Below are 24064 nucleotides of genomic sequence, written 5' to 3'. Positions count from 1 at the left end.
TACGATACACTGTAGCAAGACCAACAAGCCGCCATCTTGAAAAAGAACTTACTCGGTCATGTGGTTTTCCGCTGACCTACTATCTGATTTTGCAACGCGTATTGTGATTGGTGAAGAGTATCAAATTAGCTGCTTTGACCAATCAGCAAGTATGTTAGGAACGTGAATCGTTATCGCAGGCTCAAAGCGCTGAACACGTTTTGTGTTTTGAAGTCGTTTTGAAAGAGGTTTTGGAGGTAAAAGTTTGTTGTGGGATATACTTTCTTGTGATCTAAAATGTCTGGAAGAGAAGGTAATAGAATTTGCGTTTACATAAATTTCAAACCGTTCTATTACGAAGCTTATCTGATCTTGTGTTTTTTCACAGGAGGCAAAAAGAAACCATTGAAACAGCCCAAGAAAGAAAAGAAAGAACTAGACGAGGTTTGTACAGCAACTACATGTCAGAGCAGTCAACCTTTTTTACTAAATGACTTGTAGACTAAACTTGTAAGGCTGCCTGTTAAAAGTAACGAGAATGTTTTGTCTCTTGTTATATCGAATGTCAACATTACAAATTTATAAAATCAAGTATAAAGGCCACTTGATGAAATGATTAAGCTTACACTCTTAAACCTGAAGTCTTGTTTTAAGAAGAATTATTCCTCAAATCAAATCTTGGGAGCAGGGTTACTTTAAAGTTGAAATTCAGGCGTTTAAATCAAGAACAGCCTTCTTAAAATAAGAAAAATCCTTTTTCAAATAAGAGCAAACTTCTTAATTCAAAAAGAGTATTGATTATTTTACAAGAAATTATTTCCAAGAGAAACCACTTTGATATTTAAACGAAATTGCCCAACTATAAGAATCTATAAGGCTGTAACTAGCAAGAGGCAAGACGAGGCACTTGCCTCATCTAGATTTTAACTCAAAATTAAAAACAAAATATGTTTTGTTGGGAAAATAATCTCCAGTTGAACAAAGATTGATTTTTCTCAAGAAATATTGTATGAAAAAATGTTAAAGAAAGAGTTTCAGAGCTTCTAGATTTCAAACTTTTTTGGAGGGCATGGCCCCAGAACTACCAAGCAAGATCTTGCCTTGTCTATGGCAAATAAAAAAAATCGTTTCAAAACGATCCCCGGAAGTGTTGTTTCAAAAATGCCCTGTTCCGTGATTGTTGTGTACCCTGACAGCTTGTTTTGGTATGTCATTAAAACCAAATATTACAGTCGAAGCTCTCTTAACGGACACTCTCGTAAGCGGACAGCTCTACTTACAGTCACCTTGTTTGAAACCCCGTTTTAACTCCCATACAAACTCTGTATTTTTACATTCTCGTAAGCGGACATTCCCGTAAGCGGCCGCGGACACTTTCAGAGATTACGATTTAGACTTTTTCTTTGTTTTTGAGCTTCCGTAAGCGGACAGCACGAAGAAAATCCTATTAACAACCTCTGTATCTTGTTTTTATAAATCAACTTCACATCGCCATTCGTCACAATGATTTTATAGTAATTACAGTACCATATTTCAGTGTTTGTTTTGTCGTTATCCACGTCCGTCCGGTTATTGTTAGCTGGGCAAGCTCCCGTAAGCGGCCATCTATGCCCTACACCTCTAGTGGCCGCTTACGAGAACCATTCTCGTAAGCGGCCAGCTCCAGTTACGGACACTTTTTTCGCGTCCCGAGGGTGTCCGCTTACGAGAGCTTCGACTGTATTGCAGTGCGTGACCTTTTAAAGCCTCGCTCACCTCCAGCACTACCCCGCACTGGAAACAGACAAGAGTATTGGCAGGTCAATATTAAAACACGTGACCTCAAATACAATGACCTATAAAGCCTCCCTTATCTCCAGCACTACTGTACTGGAAACGGACAAGAGTATTGGCAGGTCAAATTGACGGTCAAACTGAAAACGTGACCTTTGAAGCCTTACCTATCTCCCCGGCACTGGATAAGATAGCGCCGCATCAGACAAGATTATTTGCAGGTCTAGAATGAAAGGTGCAGAAACAATGCCCAAAGCTTGGGGGAAGTTGCTACCATTAGACTCGAAGCTCCCGGTGTTGTGGTCTGGTCTTTACAATTGTATCTTAAACTACAGTATGTGTAAAGCGCATTTGAACATGTATATATATATATATATGGAAAATGCGCTATATAAATGCATTATCATTATCATTGAAGGATGTGACCCCCAAGTTCATTGATAAACAAGTAACCTCCATACAGGGAGGGATGGTGGGAAATTTTTTTTTCTTTTCTACAACAAATGCTTACTGATTATAGCACACCATGAAGGGAAGTGCTTTTACATTGAATCATAATGCTTTTATAGCTAGACATGGCTATGGTTGTAATCAATAGAAAACTGCCACCTTACAGATCATGCTGTGACAAGACTAGACAGTCTTGTGCAATAAGTGAAACAATAAGCTAATTCAAAGATCTCAACTAAAACCAGCGGAAAAACAAAGACATAGAGGATATTACATGGTTGCGCGGAGATATGAAATTTATCTTCGAGTGTTCAAATCGATCGAACGAGTGGGATATCGACTTGAACACGAGAAGATAAATTTCATATCTCCAAGCAACCATGTAATATTCTGTTTATTATATAAACCTACTAATTACGATGTTTTTGACAATTTTCCGAAGATTTCCGACCATTTTCCAAAGATTTCCGAAGGTTTGCAAAATGTTGTCAGAAGGTCGAACGAATGTTTCCGAACATTTTCCGAAAATTTCCGAAGATATCCGAAGATTACCGAGGAACATCCGAAGATGTTTCGATCAATATCGATTTACTTTGGCTCATTCAGCATTGAAACAGGGCAAACTTGTCAGAAAATGTTTCGAAATCGATATCTTCACATGTGAAAATAACATGTTATTTTCACATGTGAAGATATGATTTTTTCGCGCAAAAGATTTCCTGGTATTTCACTGATGTTTATATAATAAATCATGTTATCGCCGCCTTATATGTAAAAAAAACTGATTAGGGATTTACACGCCGCGCTCCATTAACTGCCTTTTACTGCTTGTGCAGTGAAACTTTCATAACGCAACATTTAGCCCTGTTCAGTACTGTCATCAGGGGGGCAACCCCTGCCGCAACCAATCAAAGACACTACATGTTAACAATTAAATAATTAAGAGCACTGATCTTGTAATCTTGCCACTATCTGTATTTGTTTTCAGTATTTGCAAGCTTGACTCCTTAGTCATGCATTGTAAAAAGGCAACTAGTCTGCCTACTGTCATTTGGGATTTTTAACCATGTTGATGTAATTTTGTAAAAAAAAAAAAAAAAAAAAAAAAACAAACAAACATCCTCTTTATTTCCTTATCAATATAAATTAAAATTACAGAATTGTTATAAAATTATATTACTAAAGATAAGGAGTTCTGGCAACCCGAAATAACCACTAGGTTAAAAATGCCGGATTGCCAGTTTACAAATTGAGTTGTCAAATTTTGGCCGGACACACATACAAAATATAATATAGAATATAATATATACCAGAAAGTAAATAAGAAAAGAAGCTGAAATTACATGCGTAATCTATTACCTTAAATAAAAAAATATAAATGAACTGAACAATTTAGAATAAATTATTAGAAACATAATGGTAAGGCATTGCAAAAACAGTGATATTATCTTAATGTGAAGACAAAGGAAAAGTGAATTGACTAGTAGCCTTGGAGAAAGTTCTGTTTCAGATTCATTTTGAATGATGAAATTGGCAAGTGCTTTATATCATAATCAATAGCATTCCATATCTTAGTTAATAATATCTTGGTTAAATCATTTCTCCTTGTGGTTCTCAGGATGAGTTGGCACATCAGCAGAAGTTAAAGAATGAGAAAAAAGCACTTGAACAAGCCAAGGCAAAAGCTGGGCAGAAAGGACCAATGGGTATGTATACATGCCACTCTTTTTTTGTTCAGCTGTATTGTGACTTAAAGTTCCTTGTTTTGCTTTGTCGTGGAATTCTTTAACCCTTTCTAATTCTAGTACAAAGATCACCCTAAAAAAAACTAGCTATGTCAAATTTTCAGTCTGAAATAGCATGAAATGTTTTTTTTTTTAAACTGGGTTTGTGCACTTTAAGTTTCGAGTATTAGTTATGCCTGGTAACCTATGAACAATAAAACTCAACTCAACGAGGAACCCCCTTGTGTCAGGGTAGGGGGGCTATGCAAGATACCACCTGGCCTAAAAATTTGAGTTGAGACTTTCATATTAGGTCCACATTAAGCACGCATTGCTGGAGAAACAGTACAAATAATAGCAGGTTTGAATCTTTTTCTTAGTTTCTAGTCCTGATAGAGTCACTGGGGGCTATACATACATGACATCGTGTTCTAAGGTGGGGAGGGGTGGGGGGATACATGAAGAGACCATCTGTCATTAAGCAGAGTAGTGGGTGACTAGGCCTTTGTACATTATGCTTTTGTTTCCCCACTAAAAAGCTCCACCTTAATGCTCCATTTTTTCCACTATTAAAAATGCTCGGTCTCCCCCAAAAAAGTCACTAAAATGCTCAGATAATGCTCATTATACAAACGGTTTTTTAAAATTAATTTCAAAAGTTTTTAACATGGTGTTACCTGTTAACACTTACAAAAACGTACAAGTTCTGTAAGTAAACGTGTCAAGTTCATAAATACAGCTAAAAAACATAATCCTCTAAGTCATCTACGAGGCTAAGTACAGAAAGTAGTTGACTATCTCTAGAAAGTTATATGTAGTTGAATTTTGAGTTTTAGTCTTCATTTTCTCTAAAAAAAAAATAATTTCTTTTCTCGAGGAAAAAATCAATTTTCCAGGAAAATTCCACTAAAATGCTCGAATAATGCTCAATGCTTTTGCCTCACTAAAATACTCCAAAAAAATGCTAGCATAATGTACAAAAGCCTAGGTGGGTCCTGTCTGAGCACAATAATTTTGACCATTTCCCTAAGTATTTATGCAAATGAGGTGTTATATATTTATGCAAATTGCAACTTCTTTCTTTTTCTTTTTTTGGCAGGTGGAAGTGGAATAAAGAAATCTGGAAAAAAATGACACTGCTTTTCCACGAATTCAAGAACAGTAAAACCTTGTACAGAGCATGTAAATCATGTGAAACGTTAGGAACAATCATTTACACACTTTTAAAGAAGTCGTAAATAAAGATGATTTTCTTTTATAAAATGTTTGTACTTTTTTTTAAAGATAACTTTTTCGTTCCAAAAACTGATCAGACAACTTATTTCTCCGAGTAATATTGGCCATTATGTTATTGTAAAGCTTCATTGGATACCGCCATCAACTTATGTAAATGTAAATTTGATTTCTGGTTGTTATTATTATTATTATTATTTTACATGGATTTTTAACATCGTAAAGCGCCATTGAGCTCCAGGAAATGGCGCTATGTAAATCCTTATATTATAACAGGGTCTTTAGGGGTCCTGAAAAACCTGGAAAGTCGTGGAATTTTATTGTGGAACTTTCCAGGACTGGAAAGTCCTAGAAATACATTGTCAGTCCTGAAAAAATCTAGAAACCTGTTAAACTCAAGTAACAACTGAATTCCTAGAACTAACGTTATAAGAAATGTATGGCAGACAGTAAGGAGAAATAATATTGAGATCTTGGGACTTAAAGGAGTAATGTAAATTTTGGAGTCCTGGAAAAATTAATTTGAGTCATTGAAAAGTCCAGGAAAATTGTCTGTTAAAATGGGTACGAACCCTGTATTATTAATATCTGTATTCGCCACTTGGGAGCCTGTTCGCACACTACAACTAAAAAAAATTGCCATTTTTATTGGCCCAATCCTTGTGGTACGTTCTTTAACTCATCATCATCACTTTGTTTACCCTCGGATTTGAAGAGTAGCTTATACAGCTTATATCTCCGAGCATTTCACAGTAAGCACAATACAAAGGGCAAAGACCAGACCACAACACCGGGAACTCCATGCCCTACTCTCATTAACACTGAAGATGCAGGAGACGGGGCCTACGGTTTATCGTCCTTATCCTACAAGACTAGAATATCTAACCCTTTGCAGATGTTATTGCAAAGGCAGAATATTCTCCTCAGTTTTTTTTAGACCCTGAGTGTTGGTCCGGTCTGGGACTCGAACCCGAGACCTCCTGCATGACAGTCCGGCGCTCTACCACTGAGCTAACCGGTCCGCGGTTAGCTCACTGACGGCGGACAACGCACCTTTTTCACGCTAAGTTAGCACCGTAAATTAACTGCAAATGGGTAAATCATCTGTGCCAAGCTTGCAACATCGTTCAATCGTCAGTGAACTCCCAAACGGTAAATTTGTGAAGAAAGTTGAAGTTTTGTGTTGAAACGTCAGTTTCCCTTTTTGTCATTTATAATGAATTGTCCAAATGAAAATTGTTTTTTTTTGGTTGGGTGTGACTGTTGAATACTTGGAAAGCTGTTTATTGTTTTCTTTTTTGGCAATGAAGCAACTAAACCAGACATTTCCGCAAGAGCTAAAAGATTAGAAGCTTTAGCTTTAAAGATGATTTCCAGTCCGTACTGCGCAGACTCAGGGTTTGTTTTCATTTTTGTTTTGAATTCGTTAAAACGTTACACTTCGGTGATAGCGTACATGAAGTTTTTTAGTTCGCCATTACGGATCGTTTCGTTCAAGAATTCACGATGAGCTAAAACTTCCGTTTGAAATACCGTCGAGCCCAGGGGGGGGTACTCCGGGATCCAAGTGACGGGGATGTGCGAAGGATTTTTTTGGGGTCGAAATTTTCGATTCCGGGATTTTTTTGGGTAGGAGAATTTGGCAGGTATTTTTTTGGGTGACTTGATTTAAATAGGGGATTTTTTTAGGGTATTAAAATCAAACTAAAGTGCCTTGGCGCGGCCTTGGCAATTTAGGGGTAATTTGACTAGGGATTTTTTTGGGCTTTTTTTTTTTGGTCCAGGGATTTTTCTGGGTAATGTTGGGAGACTTAGGGATTTTTTTGGGTCCTGAGTTTTGCCTCCATTCGATCATCCCCGTCACTTTGATCCCGGAGTACCCCCCCCCCCCCCCCCCCCCCCTGGGCCGTCGAGCTTCTTTTACTCGTTATTATTGTTTTGCAAGGATATCTGGCGTTAATAATGAAGAAAAAGGTAAGTTTTGTCCCGGAATTTTTATTTTTGCTAGTAAACATTCTTCTGTTTGTGAGGCTCACAAACATTGCAGGCGGAGATTGCGCAGTGCGGACTGGGAATCATCTTTAAGCGATTTTTTTAGGACAGGGTCAGGGTTTGAAACAGTCTGCCCTCGGTACTTTTTGCGGGCCCAAGAGAGGCCCGCAACCCTAATCTTGACAGTGATCAGCGGATTGCGTATAACACATGCGCGCCACGTTTCTAAATGGATAGCTGCAAAGCGGAAGTTAAAAATTTTGTTCTTCCACCAAGAACGATCAGAATGCGAGAAATGTGTCAATCACAACAGTTTGTCGAAATACCGGAAGTTGAAAATCTGTTCTTCAAGAGCGATTATAATGCAAAATTTAAGCCAATCTCAACAGTTTGTCACATAAGATCAAGCCTTCTGTCACATGGAAGATTAGAAACTACGTTTGGCCGACGTTGTTTAGGCGTTGGTTTTGAGAAGATTTACTGTGATTGTATCACAGATAAACTACGGCAAAACGAATGATTCCTTACAACATTGACAACATAGCGAGTTCACCGACCAAACAAGATCACATCTCGATTACACCGCCCTGTGTACACCGCGTGCTCGATTACCTTATTGTTACTTATTTTCGCGGGTACTTAATTTCGCGAAAATGGAACAGGAATATTTCGCGAGACTTAATTTTCGCGATTTTGCCAAAAATACGTAATTAGCATAAAAAATACAATAGAAATCGTTTAGAATTAATTTTCGCAGGTCTTTAATTTCGCGATTTTTTGAAAATCGCGAAAATCGCGAAAATTAAGTCCCGCGAAAATAAGTAACAATAAGGTAAATCGTGCATTCCTAGATCCTTGCGTGACGCGTTACTTGGAATAATAATTGTCTTTTATCAAGCGATTTATCGACACTTCTGAGAATTTTCGCGACCTGTCGGAATAATTGCCAGCGTAAAAATGAGGTGACCTAAGTTATTGGTTCTTCAAAATTGCAAAAGGATCCGAAAATGAGTCGTTCAAACAGGAAGTTGAGAAACGTTTTCGATTAGAATGCGAAGAAAGTGTCAATAGCATTTGTCAACTGATCGACGCTTCTGTCAGATGGAGGTGAAGGAAGGTGCATCTAGGCCCGCACTTTCTAACCTGTGGTTACCACTAGTTTTAATTCTTAATTTTTCCGAAATCATGTGCATCAAAGTACCCCTTTACAGGCCTTGGTTGGAGTACCGTAGTCGCACTGTAAGACATGTAGTATGCATATGGTTTAGTTTATTACATGTAATGTCAAATTTGTATTTTGTGGCCGTTTGGTCGATAAAACCTGCAAACAGGTATAAGTTTGGGATACCTGTGGTGCTGGCAGCTTTGATAATTTATAAAAGTGTAAACACTGCAGAAACACGCTTTGCATAGCGAGTTCGGGTGAACTCGGAAGATAATGATCTCCTTTACCGTAGTTTTTTCCCTAGGTAAGTGAATCTCACTTTGCTCAAATACAAAGCTGTTTACAGACCATTTTTTTGCAGGCATCAGCGCCAGTGTCATTTTCTGATGGCAATTCGAGCATTTGCAAAAAGTGATGGCCGTGGAACCGAGTGAACCAGTATGAAAGAATATTTCCATGTACATTACATGCATTACGCTAAGATTTAAATCTACGCTTCAGAAACACTGTAAAGTAGGTCATATACCTTTTTGCTACTTATTTTCGCGGGAACTTAATTTCGCGAAAATGGAACGGGCATATTTCGTGGGACTGAATTTTCGCGACATGGCCAAAAAGTTCGTTTAAAACATGAAAAATACAATCGAAAACTTTAAAAATAAAATTTCGCAGGTCTTTAATTTCGCGAGTGTTTAAAAATCGCGAAAATCAAGTCCCGCGAAAATTAGTAACAACAATAAGATACATGCCAGCAAACTCACGCGCAAGCTTACACGAAAGACTTATATTCAAAAATAGTTTAGTCCCTGTGTATTCGTGACAGGAAATTAAGAACCCTGTCGGCATTATTTCCACGTAAAATGCGTTTGTCGAGGGCTAGTCTGTACCAGTAAAAGCCCAAGAAAGTTCACGACGATTGTGCGTGCTTTAAACGTTAACATAGACTGTTTAATATTTCTCGATATTTCTGTGTCTTGTCGTCGAGTACGTTGTTTTTGCTGTTTGTTTAGCGTCGGCTGGGTTGCAAACTAACAAAATATCATTTATGCATGGCCATTCATTATTTATTTCTAGCTGACTCTAGGAGGTACTTTTGTTATTCTTGTTCGTGAATGAACCGTTGGAAGTCATCGAACTACATCGTTCTCTGAATTCAGCTCAATTTAAGATAATTATTTCGTCTTTAATACCTACACAGAACAAATGCAATACATGTAGCGGGCAAATTGAGGAAAGCTGAGGTGCTTAGAAAAGACGAAACAACTTTCAAAACATGTTTCAAAAATTGCAGTTCAAACCCTCTCTACGGTCACCCGCATTTTACGTACAGTTTTGTTTTTTCCCGACAAATAAACATGGGTAAAGCTCATATATTGTTTCTTACATTTATAATAATTACCCGCCTATAACACGGTCAACGGAAACTTTTTTGTGACTCATACAATTAGTTTACCTCGCTCTACGGACACTTTTCGCTCACTGCTTATCTGTGCACCGTGCTGTTGCATTATTTTTATTTGTAACGATTGTAATACAGAAGCATAATTACGTGTCATATTTGCTTAACAACTGTCTTTATTCAGGTGTAAGCTAAGATATCTAAATTTGTTTGAACTCAAGTTCAACAAGATAATCAGGTACTGGTTTATTGTGTAAATTTATACACTTTACATCATTGGTAAGCTGTCTTAGTCTTTGTATTTATAAAACGTGTCCGTGACGTTCATTCTCAGAGCCCCCTTAACACGGGCACCTGGATAATACGGACACTTTTGTGTGCCCTTTTCGCGCCCGTATCAACCGGGTTCTCGATCGCGCAATGTGTCACAGGATTTTCGAACATTTGATTTTATACTGAACAGTAGCAACGCTTTTCTTCATAAAGTATGTTATTGTATGGTGATCAGCTGACGAGGTCTTCGACGAATTAAAACTTCGATAAAACTAGCCTTGTAAATCGCGTATGCAAATTGACGCGTCGAAATTAGATTAGGTTATTAGCTTTGAAAACAAAATCTCACAAATTTCTTACACCCAACTCTCTCTAAGAGGACACTATCGGGACCGGCTCTCGTCTTAGACGGGTGTCCGCCTTGTGTATATGGACTTTAGTTACAGTAAAATGGCGTTCATGTCAAATTTTCACGGTTGCTGCTAGCCTATTCCCTTTTTCTTTCTCCCTTTCAATTCTTCCCTTCCCTTCCCCTCCCGTTTCCACGCAGGCTAGGTTGCTGCATATAACGGTACCTCTTATAGCTTCCTAGCGTAATATTGTTTGTTGTTGTTGTTCTCACGTTTAGTGCTTCTTTCTGGAAGTGATGCAGCCCTTCCTAAAGTTGGTAACTGTACATTTATGGAGTACTTTTGCGATGCTCTTAAATGCAACACACGTTTCTATAAACAACTCCAGGAAGACCCCAAAGGAGATTGCAGGTAGAGTGGTTTTTTGACACTTATAAGCACTTTGATATGATAGGTGAATAGGGAGAAGGGGGGGGGGGGGGGGGGGGGCAACGTCGCAGTCATGATCTGGCAATAAAATCTATTCATATTCTATTTTATACCATGTCATAGAAAATACAGCCAATCGGAATTCAGGAAAGCCGTTGTATATTCGACGGTATTTAACTCAACCTTCCCATCGTGCGCTGCGGTCTTATTCTCAACAAATTTAGTAAGCGTATTGTCTATGACATGGTATAAAATAGTTTAAGGCTCGTGTGTATACCGAGAAAATGCAAGTGACTCGTGGAATATTCCATATTATTAAATTTTCAGCCACGGATATTGCATTTCTAGCATTCTGATTGGTTCACTCAATCCCGGTTGTCAGCTCGTATACCTTAGTTTGACCTTATTTGGAAAATGATTGCGTTACTGTTGCCAAACTAAAATTTTTCTGCGGGAAGCGACAGTTCCATCAAAATGGTTTTGAACAGCAAATTTGGCGAGCTTTATGAACAAGAAATAATTAGCGGTGCCTACAAAAATCAAAGAAATGCCATAGTAAATTAAACTACGCAAAACAAAAGGATAGATGCGAAAAGTGTAATTAATAATACTTTTAAACTGAACGCACAGCAAGAGCGAGCGAATAAAGTATAAAAGCAGCAAATAATTTACGAAAGAACGGCAAACTGACACAGTTTCATTCAGTGTACGTCATAAAACTAGGCTCAGCACTTCAGTAAAGTTTGTTACCTTTCAATCTTGGTTTTGTCCTTTCATACTTTAGTAAACCTGTTCCACTTTGAGCTCAATTTCGCTTCAAATAATATAGCAGTCTTGATGACAGCCGTGGAGCCGTAAAGAAGTACAAATTAAACACTTTCCTCGTTCGACTTGCACAAGACTTGTAGTTTCCAGAAAAGGTTTTGCTTCGGATCTTCTCGTAAATCTTAACTGTTGTCACAATTTCCATGATATTTAGACGACTTTAGAGGGGATTGTTTGAGGAAAATCTTCTGAAGAAAACTCTCTTGCTCGCTTTCCTCGTATGTTTCATTCAACTCAAGAAGTGAACACCGCGCCAGAAATTTTCGCGCCTCCTCATACTATCACTTCGTTTACATCAAAATGAAATGTCCATTCGATTTTCAAGTTCAGTGAACTTGAGAAGAATTTAATAAAACAATTATTCCATTCGCCCTTGTTGGATACGAGTCGTTATAGCCAACGAGGCGCGAAGCGCCGAGTTGGCTATTTACCACCTCGTATCCAACGCGGACTCATGGAATAATTGTTAATTATTAACAACTAGCAATGGTATATTGAAATTCCTAAGTTTTGATTGGTTGACAGACAATGGTATATGAGCTCAACGAAAACAGCTGAGGAGCTCAAATATTGCAATTCTTAGGGCGTTTTTAATAAAACAATTATTCCACTCGCGCTTGTTGGATATGAGATCGTTACGCAACACGCTTCGTTGGCTATCTACCATCTCATATCCGACTCGCGCTCGTGGAATAATTGTTAAGTATACTACTCGAAAGCGTTGCACAGCAAGTATATGTATGTGGTACCGCGGCTTTATTTTTAACCCCTGTGTTTCCCTGTTTACATTACAGTGGCAAATACAATCGAATGGTGAACTGTGTAAGCAAGGCAATCCAGATCTGTACTGACAACAAGCTACCAGAAAGCCAGGTCAAAGGGATTGTTCACGGGAGTTACAAAGAAACTGCATTGTGTTTTGAAGGTTCACTAGAAATTCCAACCATGCCACCGAACTCATTCGGTTCACCGTGCTCTGCTTCGTTCAGCTTGGTTGCAAACAACTGTGTGAAAACCTTCCACGAAAAATTCACTGCAGACAAGTCGGACACGTCTCTTTGCTCGTAAGTTACAGTGTTAAATTTAGCTCTGAGGTCTCTTGAATGAACCACTCGCATTTATATTATCTCAGGGGTAACTGATTTACCACGGGGGTACGCAACTAAAGTTAGGTAGGGGTGTGTCCCTGATAGTTCACACTGCTGCCTGTATTCTGACCCCGCCGTATTATTCACAAAACACTCAAGGATTTCATTGTTAAAGTTCCTTGATTTATAGCATCCACCCCCTCCCCCCTTTACCATCCTCTCATATTGAATTCCCCAGAGTCATTTTCTGTAAGATCCTAAAAATTTTAGTTTATTATTGAGTTATAGCTGATTAGATCCTCCTTAGTGAGCCGGGATTCTGTACTTTTATGTCGCCACGGTGGTCCTTGCAAATTAACCTTCGTTTTCTAAAAACAATATACTGAACTCAACAGGGAACAAGCCAAAGCAAAGCAGTGTATGAAGAAGCTGATCGACTCTGACTGTAAATTTCCCTCTGTCGTCCAGGAAGTGTTGGATTTGGGTTTCAGCGACTACAATCCTTTCTGCGCCAACAATCGGGACCCTGGGGCGACCGGAAATGATCAGTGCGCTGGCGTGAGAGATCTTAACAACCCATTCATCCGTGTTCCTACATTTTAATTGTTTTTAAAAATTGTTTAAAAAAACTATTGTTGTAAGTGGCTTTGTCCGGTAAAAGAAGAAAATGTCAACATTACAGTCGCAGAAGCGTTGGTTACAACAAAAAAAAAACGAAGAAGCATGCAAGTTATAACAAAATTAAATGAAAACTTAGAAACATAGAAGCGTGGTGGATCTAGGGAGGGGCCGGGGGGGGGGGGGGGGGCTAGGCCCCCACCTTTTTTTCAGGCCAAACAAAAACCTGTAGGGCTGAGAAAAATTATTTTCTGGAGTGGGCCCCCTCTTATTTTTGGAGCGTGGATGATCGGACCCCCAACTTACCTGAAGGTCTGGATCCGCTACTGGTTAAAACAAAATGAAAACGTAGAGGCGTACGAGTTATAACAAATGAAAACGCGCACGTAGAAACGAATGAACTTTAAATACAGGCCATCACAAAACAGAGAAAACTAAGCATCGTAGAAGAGTACAGGTTTTAAAACAAACAAAGTATTGGGGAAATCATGATCACTGGCGTTATATCAAAGTGAAAACGTAGAGCGGTATTAGCATACACAGTCCGGGGAACAAGTGCCAGTTGAGGGCGACATCACTTCTCCGAGAAGTGACTAAGCCCGCGGTTTTCGTCCCAAAAGTTGCTAAGCAACATGACGTATTTTTACGCGTGATTGCTTTCGGAGTACTCGTGAACGCTCGCGCTAGTTTTTGATTGGGTGAAATAATTCGGAAATTCTTCGAGTGCCTTAACTGGCTTTTATTTCCCCGACTGTAGAGGTCAAAAAGCTATGTACTGAACATTTGTTCTAAGGTTACGAAAATAAATCTAGTATACATACAACGAATGGAGTCACTGAAGAAGAAATGTATCATAAATCACCTGGATTACAACATATTTAAGTCTGTTGTTTGGATTCATTTCAGAAGACCCATTTAGGTACATATTTTGAGGGATTATGATAAATTTGGTGTACTGTGGGGGATTTTTCTGCCAGGTCGATACTTTCACTTCAGTTTTCGTTCATTGTCCTTAATTTATGCCCTGGATCATGTCACCTTAGTAGGTTAACTCAAGGATACGAAAATGTGGAGGAAGAATTTAATTTCATTTAGTTTAAAACTAAGGATTCTCCAATTTACTACAAGATCACTAGCATTAAAGGTAAGGAATGGGATTTTATAATTAGAGAACAGGTTTGTGGTAGGGTACAGATAATAATATATCAGTTTGGTTGAGAAAACTAGACTGTATGATGTTATTATACAGGAATGCTTTTGTTGTTTCAAGTTTTTTTTTTTAATAGCAGAACCCGATGATAAAAGTGTGCTTTTCACACACTCTGACAGGTCACAATGTACAATAATGCCGCTTATTCAAATACAAGATTATAGAGAAGTTTTCAATTGAGTGTCGTAAAACCTAAAAAACAAGAGTAATCATTCTGGCCAATCACAAAGGGCACAGACAATCCAGTGACCCAATCAAAACTCAAATAAATGTAACCAGCACCCCGGGGCCAGCATGCAGCATGAAGGGTGGAAAACGCACACGTGCGTGTCAGACCTACAACTTATGGTATAGAGCGAAAAAAATGTACTTAATTTTTTTTGTCAATAAAACAACTAAACCTGACGTTTTAATACGGACACCTGTTATTGCAAACACTTTCTATTGTCCCCTCGGTATATCCATTACAAAGAGTTCCGACTGTTCAGAGCAGAAGCATCGGTCACATGTGATGTTTCCAGCTGTTTTTACGTAAATACAACTCGCCGAAAAGTCTCGGGGGACCGAAGAGCTAGAAGAAGAGAAGATGACGTTCTTTAGCATTATTTTTTGCCCTTGGTAGGTAAATGAAGAGTTTAATAAAGGGGACTTACACAGCGAAACAGTGCTAAAAGTATGACTAATTACCGAAGTACCTTCGCTCATGCATGTGAGAATTAGCTTTAAGCGATTTTGCGATTTTTCCAAGAAACAAGCATAGAATATGATAGTCGATTGAAAAGTGTTTCAATTAGTGACCAAAATCTTTTTATGCATGCGTTTTTTAGAGTTTTTACTCATGATGTTAGCTCTTAATGTCAACAAAACTAGGCGTTATCTTTTCGGTTTCCATGGTGTCAAATGGTTAATTCGAGAATTAGCAAGACGGCGAGATATATTTCTAAAAAAAGGAAGTGAAACTCCAAGAAGGTGTCGCAGAAAAATTCGAGGTGTCCAGACCCCTGAAGTTTGGCTAGAAGTCTGCGAAACTCGCATTTTTTCGAAGGACCATTCGCCAACCCTAAACTAAAAGTTGTATTCCATTTTTTGCGTGACTCACAACCACGTGAGTCTGCTTAGAGCATAACCTTGGGGAGCCTGTGGCGTTCGCCGCTCCTTTTGTGTAAACACCCCGGAAACACGCCGTGGCGAGTAGTGAAATCGGAACAGAATGATCTTCTTTACCGTAGTTTTTGCCCTAGGTAAGTGAATCTCACTTTTCTCAAAGACATAGCTGTTACATATTATTCGGCATTAGTGCCGAGTTCAGTTTTTTTTAAGGCAATTTCAGCATTTGCATGCAAACGATGATGTGAATCGGGGATAGCGGCATAATGTATTCCATTTCGATGTACATTACACGCAAAAGGTTACGCCAAGTTTTTAAAGATTCTACGCTAACGATTCGCTGTAAATGAGGTCATCTACACCCAAACTCACGCCAGTATACGCGAAAGACTAAAATACACAAAAAATCGATCTATTGTAGGATTGTGAAACCCTCCTCGTGTTTTTGTGACACGAAATTATAAAGTACCCCATCTTTATTGCTTCCACTGAATGCGTTAGTTCAGGTTAGTTAGTTAGTCTGCGCTTGTAAAGCCCAAGAAAACTTAGGTTGATTCTTTGTATACTCTTCATGTTTTAAAGATGGATTGTACAGTTTCAATCCGTACCGGTTCGTGTCTTCGAGTTTAATGTTGGCTCAGGGTCGGCTTAGGTTTATAACGCCTCTTGAAGACGAGACTAAAGTTTTTATGAGTCAAATGAGTCAATGAGTCATGAGTCAATGAGTCAAATCTTAAATTAGAGGTATAAATTTGAAAATAGTGCTACCCTTACTAACAAATTAAAGCTAACCGCAAGCAAACCGGAGTGCAACTAACTGCAAGCAAACCAGAGTAGAATATTTTATCCATGCATGGACAAACATTATTTATTTACTCTTAAGCTGACTCTTGGTTTCCGATTCTTAATTGATCAGCCCTAAGAACGACTGCGTGGGAGGCTATCTTACAATCGGCTGGCGTAACTTTTGTAATTTGTGTCTTTTTTCAATTGCGCAATGTGTGACACAGTATTTTCGAACTCTGATCACATGCACAGGCTCCTGAAAGGACCGTCAACATATGACATTGCGTAATAACGTTATTTAATACAGTCGAAGCTCTCGTAAGCGGACACCCTCGGGGCGCGAAAAAAGTGTCCGTAACTGGAGCTGGCCGCTTACGAGATTGGTTCTCGTAAACGGCCCTTAGAGGTGTAAGGGTATAAATGGCCGCTTACGGGAGCTTACCCAGCTAACAATAACCGGACGGACGTCGATGACGACAAAACAAACACTGAAACATTGTACTGTAGTTACTGTAAAATCATAGTGACGAACGGCGATGTGAAGTTAATTGATAAAAACAAGATACAGAGGCTGTTAACAGGATTTTCTTTGGGGTGGTCGACCGCTTACGGGAGCTTGAAAACAAAAAGAAAGTGATTAAGTCTAAGTCGTAATCTCTAAAAGTGTCCGCGGCCACTTACGGGAATGTAAAAATGCAGAGTTTGTATGGGAGTTAAAACGGGGTTTCAAACAAGGCGGCCGTAAGTAGAGCTGTCCGCTTACGAGAGTGTCCGTTAAGAGAGCTTCGACTGTATAAGAGTTTTTTTTGTATGGGAATTTAACGATCGTGAAAAATAATTCAAAATAAGGGAAAAAGATTAAACAAAATCAACTTACCTGCCCACTTCTGTGTATAACTTGTGTTTCTATGACATTCGGAGTCGTTCAAAGCGATTCTAGTGCATGGATTTTAGGTTTTCTGTTTTCCTCTCCATATATTATAATTCCTGAAGTTGTTTTTGACTTTTCGAGCTCTTTGTGACCTCCTGGCAATTTTAAGACACACCAGTCCACGTAAGAAAAAAACCCATTCCGACGATAAAGATAACATACTGTTCAAAATTTATAAAGGTACAGTCAATTGTCTCCAAGTCGCCGCGGACACCGTCGGAACTAGACTTGCCACAAGTCGCCTCTTTTAACAATTTTTGCGTAATTAAGTTCTTGCGAAAATAAGTAAAAATAAGGAGCGAAGAAGTCGCGAGTCGACGTCCGTTTTCCACCAGAGTCTAACTACCAGAATCTAGCTTACATAAAGGCGAGTGCATTTTGTGATCGGGCGAGCGCCTTCTCGAATTCGAAACCAGGAGAGGCTTGGGGGAGATTTTTCGTCTCGTCTCAACCTCTGCGTTTGGGACTCCAAGGCCAAATACGCGAAAAAAATTATCCAACACTCGCACATAAAAAACGCGTAGTTTGCAGGCTTTTGCTCATCTAATTCTTTAGAGCAGGCCCGTAGGGAGGTGGGGTGCGATGGGTGCGTCCGCGCCCCCCCCTCGAGCCTTGGAAGTCCACTCATTGTGAAAAAAATATTAAAATAAATAAATAAAAGGAAATGGTATTTCTGTACTTCGACTTTTTACATTCAATATGGTCCTTTAGGTTGAAGGTCCACCATTTGTAGATTCGTGTGGTATATTTTGGACCAAACTGTGTGATTCTAGGTTACTTTCAACGATACATTCTACCTAATGTCCTTCATAGTCGAACCGTTCGAAGTGCCATTAATATTCCCAGGCGCTACCAAAAAGTGAGGACACTGGGTACTTGTTGGGCTCGGAAGCACCTAAGAAGGTTGGAGCTTGCCACAGCGCTAAAAGATCAACAAACCGACTCTGGCTGATTTATGTAATTACCATTTGACACTGAAATGAAGAAAGCTATCTTTTTCCTGTCTTCCTTCTATGTACTGCCGCCATTGTTAGCTAAACAAATCGTAAATTACGTTTTTGAGGTTCTGTTTTTTTCCTAACAAACTGTCTTCAAAACGCACGAAATGCTGTCTCAGATAACCTATTTTTCAAAATTTCCTCGGGGAGGATACCCCCAGACCCCCTAGACTGTCCACAGCCTCTCGATTTTTCAACGCAAAAAAGAAAACAAAGCGAGCGCGAAGCGCGAGCGTGCGGGGGAGGGGGGCGGGAGGCTTCCTCCGTTTTGCGCTGGCGTCCAGTTCTCTTGCCGTTCTCACCGCGCGCTCTTCGATCGAAAAAACACGAAAAAATAGAGGGCTGTGGACAGTCTACAGACCCCCCTACGTAATCGCGCCTGCGGCGGTCAGGATTTCGCGCCGGAGGCGCTCATACGCACCCCCCTCCCCCCATGCAAAATCCTCGTTACGGGCCTGGAGAGGTATCTTGCGTAAGTGAAAGTCCTTCCCTAAGTGTTGAAAATGTTGTTTTTTTATTGGAACGGCTTTTACGTCAATTTTCCACAGATCCGGCATATTACGGACCTCTTAGGCCCAGGCCAAACGTCGAACCTCACATGAGTCGAACCTAATGCAAATGACAAAAACAATTATATAATCATAGCTTCTACTAAATTGCATTAGGTTCGTCTCATGTGAAGTTCGATGTTTGGCCTGGGCCTTACTTAGTCTTTGAGCCCCTGAGCGTATCATGATTTTTTTTTCTGTTGTTCTCATCCTTTTTAGTGCTTTTTTCTGGAAGTGAGGCAGTGCTTCCAAATGTTGGCAGCTGTACATTTATGGAGTACTTCTGTGATGCGTTAAAATGCAACACGCGATTCTATAAACAACTCCAGGAAGACCCCAAAGGAGATTGCAGGTAAGGTGGGGGTGGGGGGTGGAGTCCATGTTCCCTTGTTCGAAAAAAACTTGCCTGCTTAATTGCGATAATTGTGATACCACCTCTGCGACTTGCAATGTTTCTCATTCGTTATCGTTGCGTTGCAAGTTGCAAAGAAAATTTCCTTAAATCTTTCATGAATTGGCGACGTTTCCGTCGCCGTTGCCGTCGAGGTTTGCCTTAACTCCTTTTGTAGCAGGAGGGAGGGAAGCCCCGAGCCAAGCGGCCCATACTGCCGGAGCTTATCCCAGTTTCTGTAGCATTAAGCAGCGTACGTATATTTCTATCCCCTCTGAATGGGATGCTAGTCCATCGCAGGGTACCCCCAGCATTATGCCGCCGGTACCCATTTATACACCTGGGTGGAGAGAGACACTATGAGAGTAAAGTGTCTTGCCCAAGATCACAACACAGAAACCCCGTCAAGGGCTCAAACCCGGACCGCTCGATCCGGAGTCCGGCGCACTAACCATAAGGCCACCGCGCCTCCCTCCCTAGGAGGGTGGGAAGAAGAAAATATGATAGGTGAAAAGAGAGAGGGGAGGGGGTGGCTTCATTTTTAACCGCTATGTTTTCTGTTGCAGTGCCAAATTTAACCAAATGGTGACGTGTGTCAGCAAATCAATCCAGATTTGTACTGATGGTCAGCTGACAGATAGCCAGATCAATGGCATAGTTCGTCAGAGTTTCAAAGAAAACGCATTGTGTTTTGAAGGCTCGCTGGAAGTACCAACCATTCCGCCGCATTCAATCAGTTCCCCGTGCTCTGCCTCATTCAGCAGTGACGCAAACGCCTGCGTGAAAACTTTCCACGAAAAGTTCGCCGCAGACAAGTCAGACCCGTCTCTTTGCCAGTAAGTCACAACAGTACAGCAGCTTTGAAATTTACGACCACCCCTTCCTCCGAAAATAGAGATAAAATTTTAACTGTCAACTATCAAAGACGATAGAAACCGAGAGCGAGTCGTCTAATTGTTTATTCATAGCCCTGGTGGGTGATCTACTTAACAAAGAATATCGCTAGAATTGATTTATTGAAGGATTTGAACGACAAAATTCAGCGAAAAACTGAGCGAGTGCTCCGAGAGCCGTCTAGCGAGGCCATCTATTGGCAAACGCGCAATCTGATTGGTGCCGTTTAATTGTTAAATAGGCTTCACCTGTGTAGCCAATCAGGTTGCACTTTTTCCACTTGTCGGCCACTGGTTTATGCTAACGAATGTAAGTTTCTCTCCATGGATGAACACTTTTGTGTCACGGGATCACTTTACACCACTCAGAATGGGAGAAACTTGACGCATAACTGCGTGTACTCAGGCTTCTCTTTGGAAATAAGCTTGGTTACATGAATAATTATCTTTGTTTTTATTTTTATATATCGGTTGCATTTCAGTTGTTAAGCTTTTGTTTAAATGTTCAACGGCGTCAGTAACGGCAGTTAAAAGACGATTCTCTACTAACGTTTCCAACTCCATAGAGAGCTCACTAAATCTAGGATTCTCGATGGAAGAGTTCACTCGTAAAGGTTTTTCGTTAAGTTATTGGACCGAACTGTTCCGAAATTGACTTTCGTCATGTTAAACGGTTGGTCTTCCATGGATTTAGCACACAGTATTCAAGCTTACAATCTCCGAGATTCCACTAAAGACAGATACCTTCGCTTCTATCTCTTGTTCAATCGTGCAAACACTCTTAGCTACTCTTGAAACACTTCCGCTGACCTTTTTTTATGCATACTCATATATTGTGCACGCGCAGAAGACGTCAGATGGCGATTTGCGCCAGGATGAAAAAAAAAACCTTCCAATTTTTAAATTCAGGCTTTTCTACATTCTTCGTATAAGCCTGAGTAATAAAACTATAAGTGGTGATAGTTCGCGACGATAATTTTGTAATCATATATCATTGAACTCAACAGGGAACAAGCCAAAGCAAAGCAATGCCTCAAGAAGTTGATGGACTCTGATTGCACTTTTCCCTCTACTGTCCAGGAAGCGTTAGACTTGAGTTTTGGCGACTACAATCCTTTCTGTTCCAACAATCGGGATCCTGGGGCGACCGGAAAAGATCAATGCGATGGCGTGAAAGATCTTGTCAACCCATACAACGCAGCTGCTGGCCTCAAAAGTAGTGTCTTGCAGGCTCTGCTGTTTGCTATCGCGTCACTTCTGTTCTTTGTTAAGTTCTGAACAAAAAAAACCAGGTTCAGTTAGCTCGTTATATCTGAGGATGATTCTAGGTTTTAGGAACAGCGAATTTCTTTTCGTTTCTGTAAACCATATTAACCAATTAGCAAGGGATTGAAACGGCGTTTTGCGCTTTTATGAAAAGTTATGTAGAGGCATATTAATTTTTACTAATAAATATTTTTTTGGTTAAACATGTCAGACTTTCTTTGTACCGTCATTATACTTTGAGATCTGTTTGTAAACGATAAGAGAAATACTGGGCTGTGGTCTTCTACCTGTATGTTTATTATCCCGATTTATAAAATAACTTAGATTCTACGCGCGCCCTGATTGGTCAATATAGTTGCCAAACCTATGTACTATTGTACCGGTAAAGTCCCGGTAAACAGGAGCGAAGAATTGAGCGAAGAAAGATTTCGTATCGTAATAGCCGAAATACCCTGCGGCTCGTGATTTACAAGCTTTTCTCGTGTTCTCCCAACATCCTGCGTGGTTTTATTACGCCAGTAAAGCCCTAGAGAGTGTGGTTTATTGCTTAAATACCGTATTTACTCGAATAAGCGCCGCCCTCGAATAAGCGCCGCATTTGGGACAAAAAAGTTAATAAGCGCCGCCCCCGAATAAGCGCCGCAGTCCCGATGCGGCGCTTATTCGAGGAATTCCGTTCAACCAAAAACAGCACCACAGAACAACTCTAAAACAAACTTCGACGTTTCTTTCCATCAAAAGCGATGTTTTGCAGTTAAGCGCCGCCCTGTTTTTCCGCTTGCCCATTAGTTTTCTATTCAACATTCTTACAAATACGTAGTCCTGTAAATGTTGTGAAGGCCGCGAACTTTGCTAGAACATCAATCAAAGGACGTTATTTTCCATTACTGTAAAAGATTAGATTATTTGTGGCGTTCAAATTTTAAATAAGCGCCGCCCTCGAATAAGCGCCGCACTTGAGGCGCGAAAAATTAAATAAGCACCGCGGCGCTTATTCGAGTAAATACGGTAATGCTCCCTGGCGCAAGTGGCTGAACAAAACTCAATTTTGTCTAGTCCCAGGCCTCTCTCCAGGTTAAAGCGCAGTGCGCGTGGAGTTATGGGGCTGTTGTATTTGGAAAACCCCGCCTTTTGTTGCCAACCACCAAGCAACTATATTGTTGGCGAAGCAGGATGATAATTCTGATTTACTTTTATATTGTGCGAGATCGCAATTATATCTGTGTTGTTGTCAGCTTAAACGAATAGTGTCTTTTAATAGTGCTATGCCACTATTGTAAATCGTTTCGTTCTGCCTCGACTAGACTCCACTACTTGAAAGTCTTGAAAAGCTACACGATACAGTCGAAGCTCTCTTAACGGACACTCTCGTAAGCGGACAGCTCTACTTACGCCCACCTTGTTTGAAACCCCGTTTTAACTCCCATACAAACTCTGCATTTTTACATTCTCGTATGCGGACATTCCCGTAAGCGGCCGCAGACACTTGCAGAGATTACGACTTAGACTTTTTCTCTGTTTTTAAGCTCCCGTAAGCGGACGTTCCAAAGAAAATTCTACAAACAACCTCTTTATTTTGTTTTTATCAATCAACTTCACCTCGCGGTTCGTGACAATGATTTTACAGTAATTACAGAACCATCTTTCAGTGTTTGTTTTTTCGTTATTCACGTCCGTCCAGTTATTGTTAGCTCGGCAAGCTCCCGTAAGCGGCCATCTATACCCTACACCTCTAGTGGCCGCTTACGAGAACCATTCTCGTAAGCGGCCAGCTACAGTTACGGACACTTTTTTCGCGTCCCGAGGGTGTCCGCTTACGAGAGCTTCGACTGTATATAAAAAACTGGCCATACTGGTTTATGTGCAAGCTAAACCAGCAAAGCACAAACGATGCATGCTATCAACGGGGTTTCAACAACCTCCACAAGAAAAAATTCTGAAAATTATATTCTTGTTAGATAACTTACACATCAATTTCTTTCAGTATGTATCTTTATTATTTTATCCAAGATACAGCTCTCAGAAATGAAGACGCGACTGCGACGTCATTAAGGGTATTTTATTAAATTAAAATGACAATTTTTGAGAGCACTACACATTGTCTAAGTTTCACGATGCTTTTATACTTTTCGATTAAACAAGCGAGAAGCTCTTTAAGCCCCCCCTTCCCCCCCCCCCCGCCACACACACACACATCTTCTCGCCCGACCCATGCCACACATCTCCTCGCTCCACCCATGCGCAAAAAAGCCCAAGCTAAACACAGGGTGATCAAAATAGTTTGATCCTCTTTGATTATTGCCTTAAAAAAAACAATGTCACATCAGTCATCTATCAAACAAATGGATCACAAAGTGAAAACGCATTTTCCGGCTACGGTACGAACACATTATTGTCTCCAGAGCCGCTTGTCGACTTAAGCTGAGCCTGTGCACGAGAAACAAGTGGCTCTGGAAACACATGATTTGATTAGCTAGAATTTTAAAAACGGAGTTTCAATTCTAGCTAATCAAATCAACCGTTTAAACCCTCGTATGACAAAGGTATTTTAAAATTTGTTCATATGATTGGCTGTTCCTTTTGTTAAAATCTAGCCAAACAAATCATGTGTCCCCAGAGCCACTTGTTTCTCGTGC

The 24064-nt window shown here is 40.0% G+C and overlaps 3 protein-coding genes and 1 long non-coding RNA gene across 8 annotated transcripts; all 4 read left to right on the top strand.

Moving 5' to 3' along the window:
* Nucleotides 1-147: 147 nt before the first annotated feature.
* Nucleotides 148-5189, top strand: LOC144629253 (translation machinery-associated protein 7-like). Its single transcript, XM_078487485.1, has 4 exons — nucleotides 148-292; nucleotides 368-423; nucleotides 3821-3908; nucleotides 5026-5189. The coding sequence occupies exons 1-4, from the start codon at nucleotides 277-279 to the stop codon at nucleotides 5058-5060; spliced, it is 195 nt and encodes a 64-aa protein (XP_078343611.1). The 5' UTR covers nucleotides 148-276; the 3' UTR covers nucleotides 5061-5189.
* On the top strand, nucleotides 446-1703 carry LOC144629278 (uncharacterized). The gene is made up of 2 exons (XR_013566347.1): nucleotides 446-620; nucleotides 980-1703. It is a non-coding gene; the product is annotated as an uncharacterized LOC144629278 (long non-coding RNA).
* A 3343-nt stretch (nucleotides 5190-8532) lies between the features above and the next one.
* Nucleotides 8533-14913, top strand: LOC144667171 (uncharacterized). Of its 5 annotated transcripts, none has more exons than XM_078528569.1 (5): nucleotides 8551-8754; nucleotides 9900-9953; nucleotides 10617-10749; nucleotides 12387-12656; nucleotides 13076-14913. In XM_078528569.1, the coding sequence occupies exons 3-5, from the start codon at nucleotides 10670-10672 to the stop codon at nucleotides 13281-13283; spliced, it is 558 nt and encodes a 185-aa protein (XP_078384695.1). In that variant the 5' UTR covers nucleotides 8551-8754; nucleotides 9900-9953; nucleotides 10617-10669; the 3' UTR covers nucleotides 13284-14913. The 5 variants fall into 5 exon arrangements, with proteins under 5 accessions (XP_078384692.1, XP_078384695.1, XP_078384693.1 ...); XM_078528570.1 differs by having other exon boundaries at nucleotides 8567-8620; XM_078528566.1 differs by lacking the exon at nucleotides 9900-9953 and having other exon boundaries at nucleotides 8533-8620.
* A 729-nt stretch (nucleotides 14914-15642) lies between these two features.
* Nucleotides 15643-21618, top strand: LOC144629186 (uncharacterized). The gene is made up of 4 exons (XM_078487404.1): nucleotides 15643-15749; nucleotides 19098-19230; nucleotides 19836-20105; nucleotides 21170-21618. Exons 1-4 carry the CDS (start codon nucleotides 15719-15721, stop codon nucleotides 21438-21440), a joined length of 705 nt encoding a protein of 234 aa, XP_078343530.1. The 5' UTR covers nucleotides 15643-15718; the 3' UTR covers nucleotides 21441-21618.
* The last annotated feature ends 2446 nt before the right edge of the window (nucleotides 21619-24064 follow it).

This window comes from Oculina patagonica, chromosome 10 (assembly GCF_052425735.1).
Source record: "Oculina patagonica isolate OP01 chromosome 10, crgOcupat, whole genome shotgun sequence".
NCBI lineage: Eukaryota > Metazoa > Cnidaria > Anthozoa > Scleractinia > Oculinidae > Oculina > Oculina patagonica.
The sequence above is the reverse complement of the archived record's forward strand: the minus strand, read 5'-3'. Positions and strand labels throughout refer to the sequence as shown.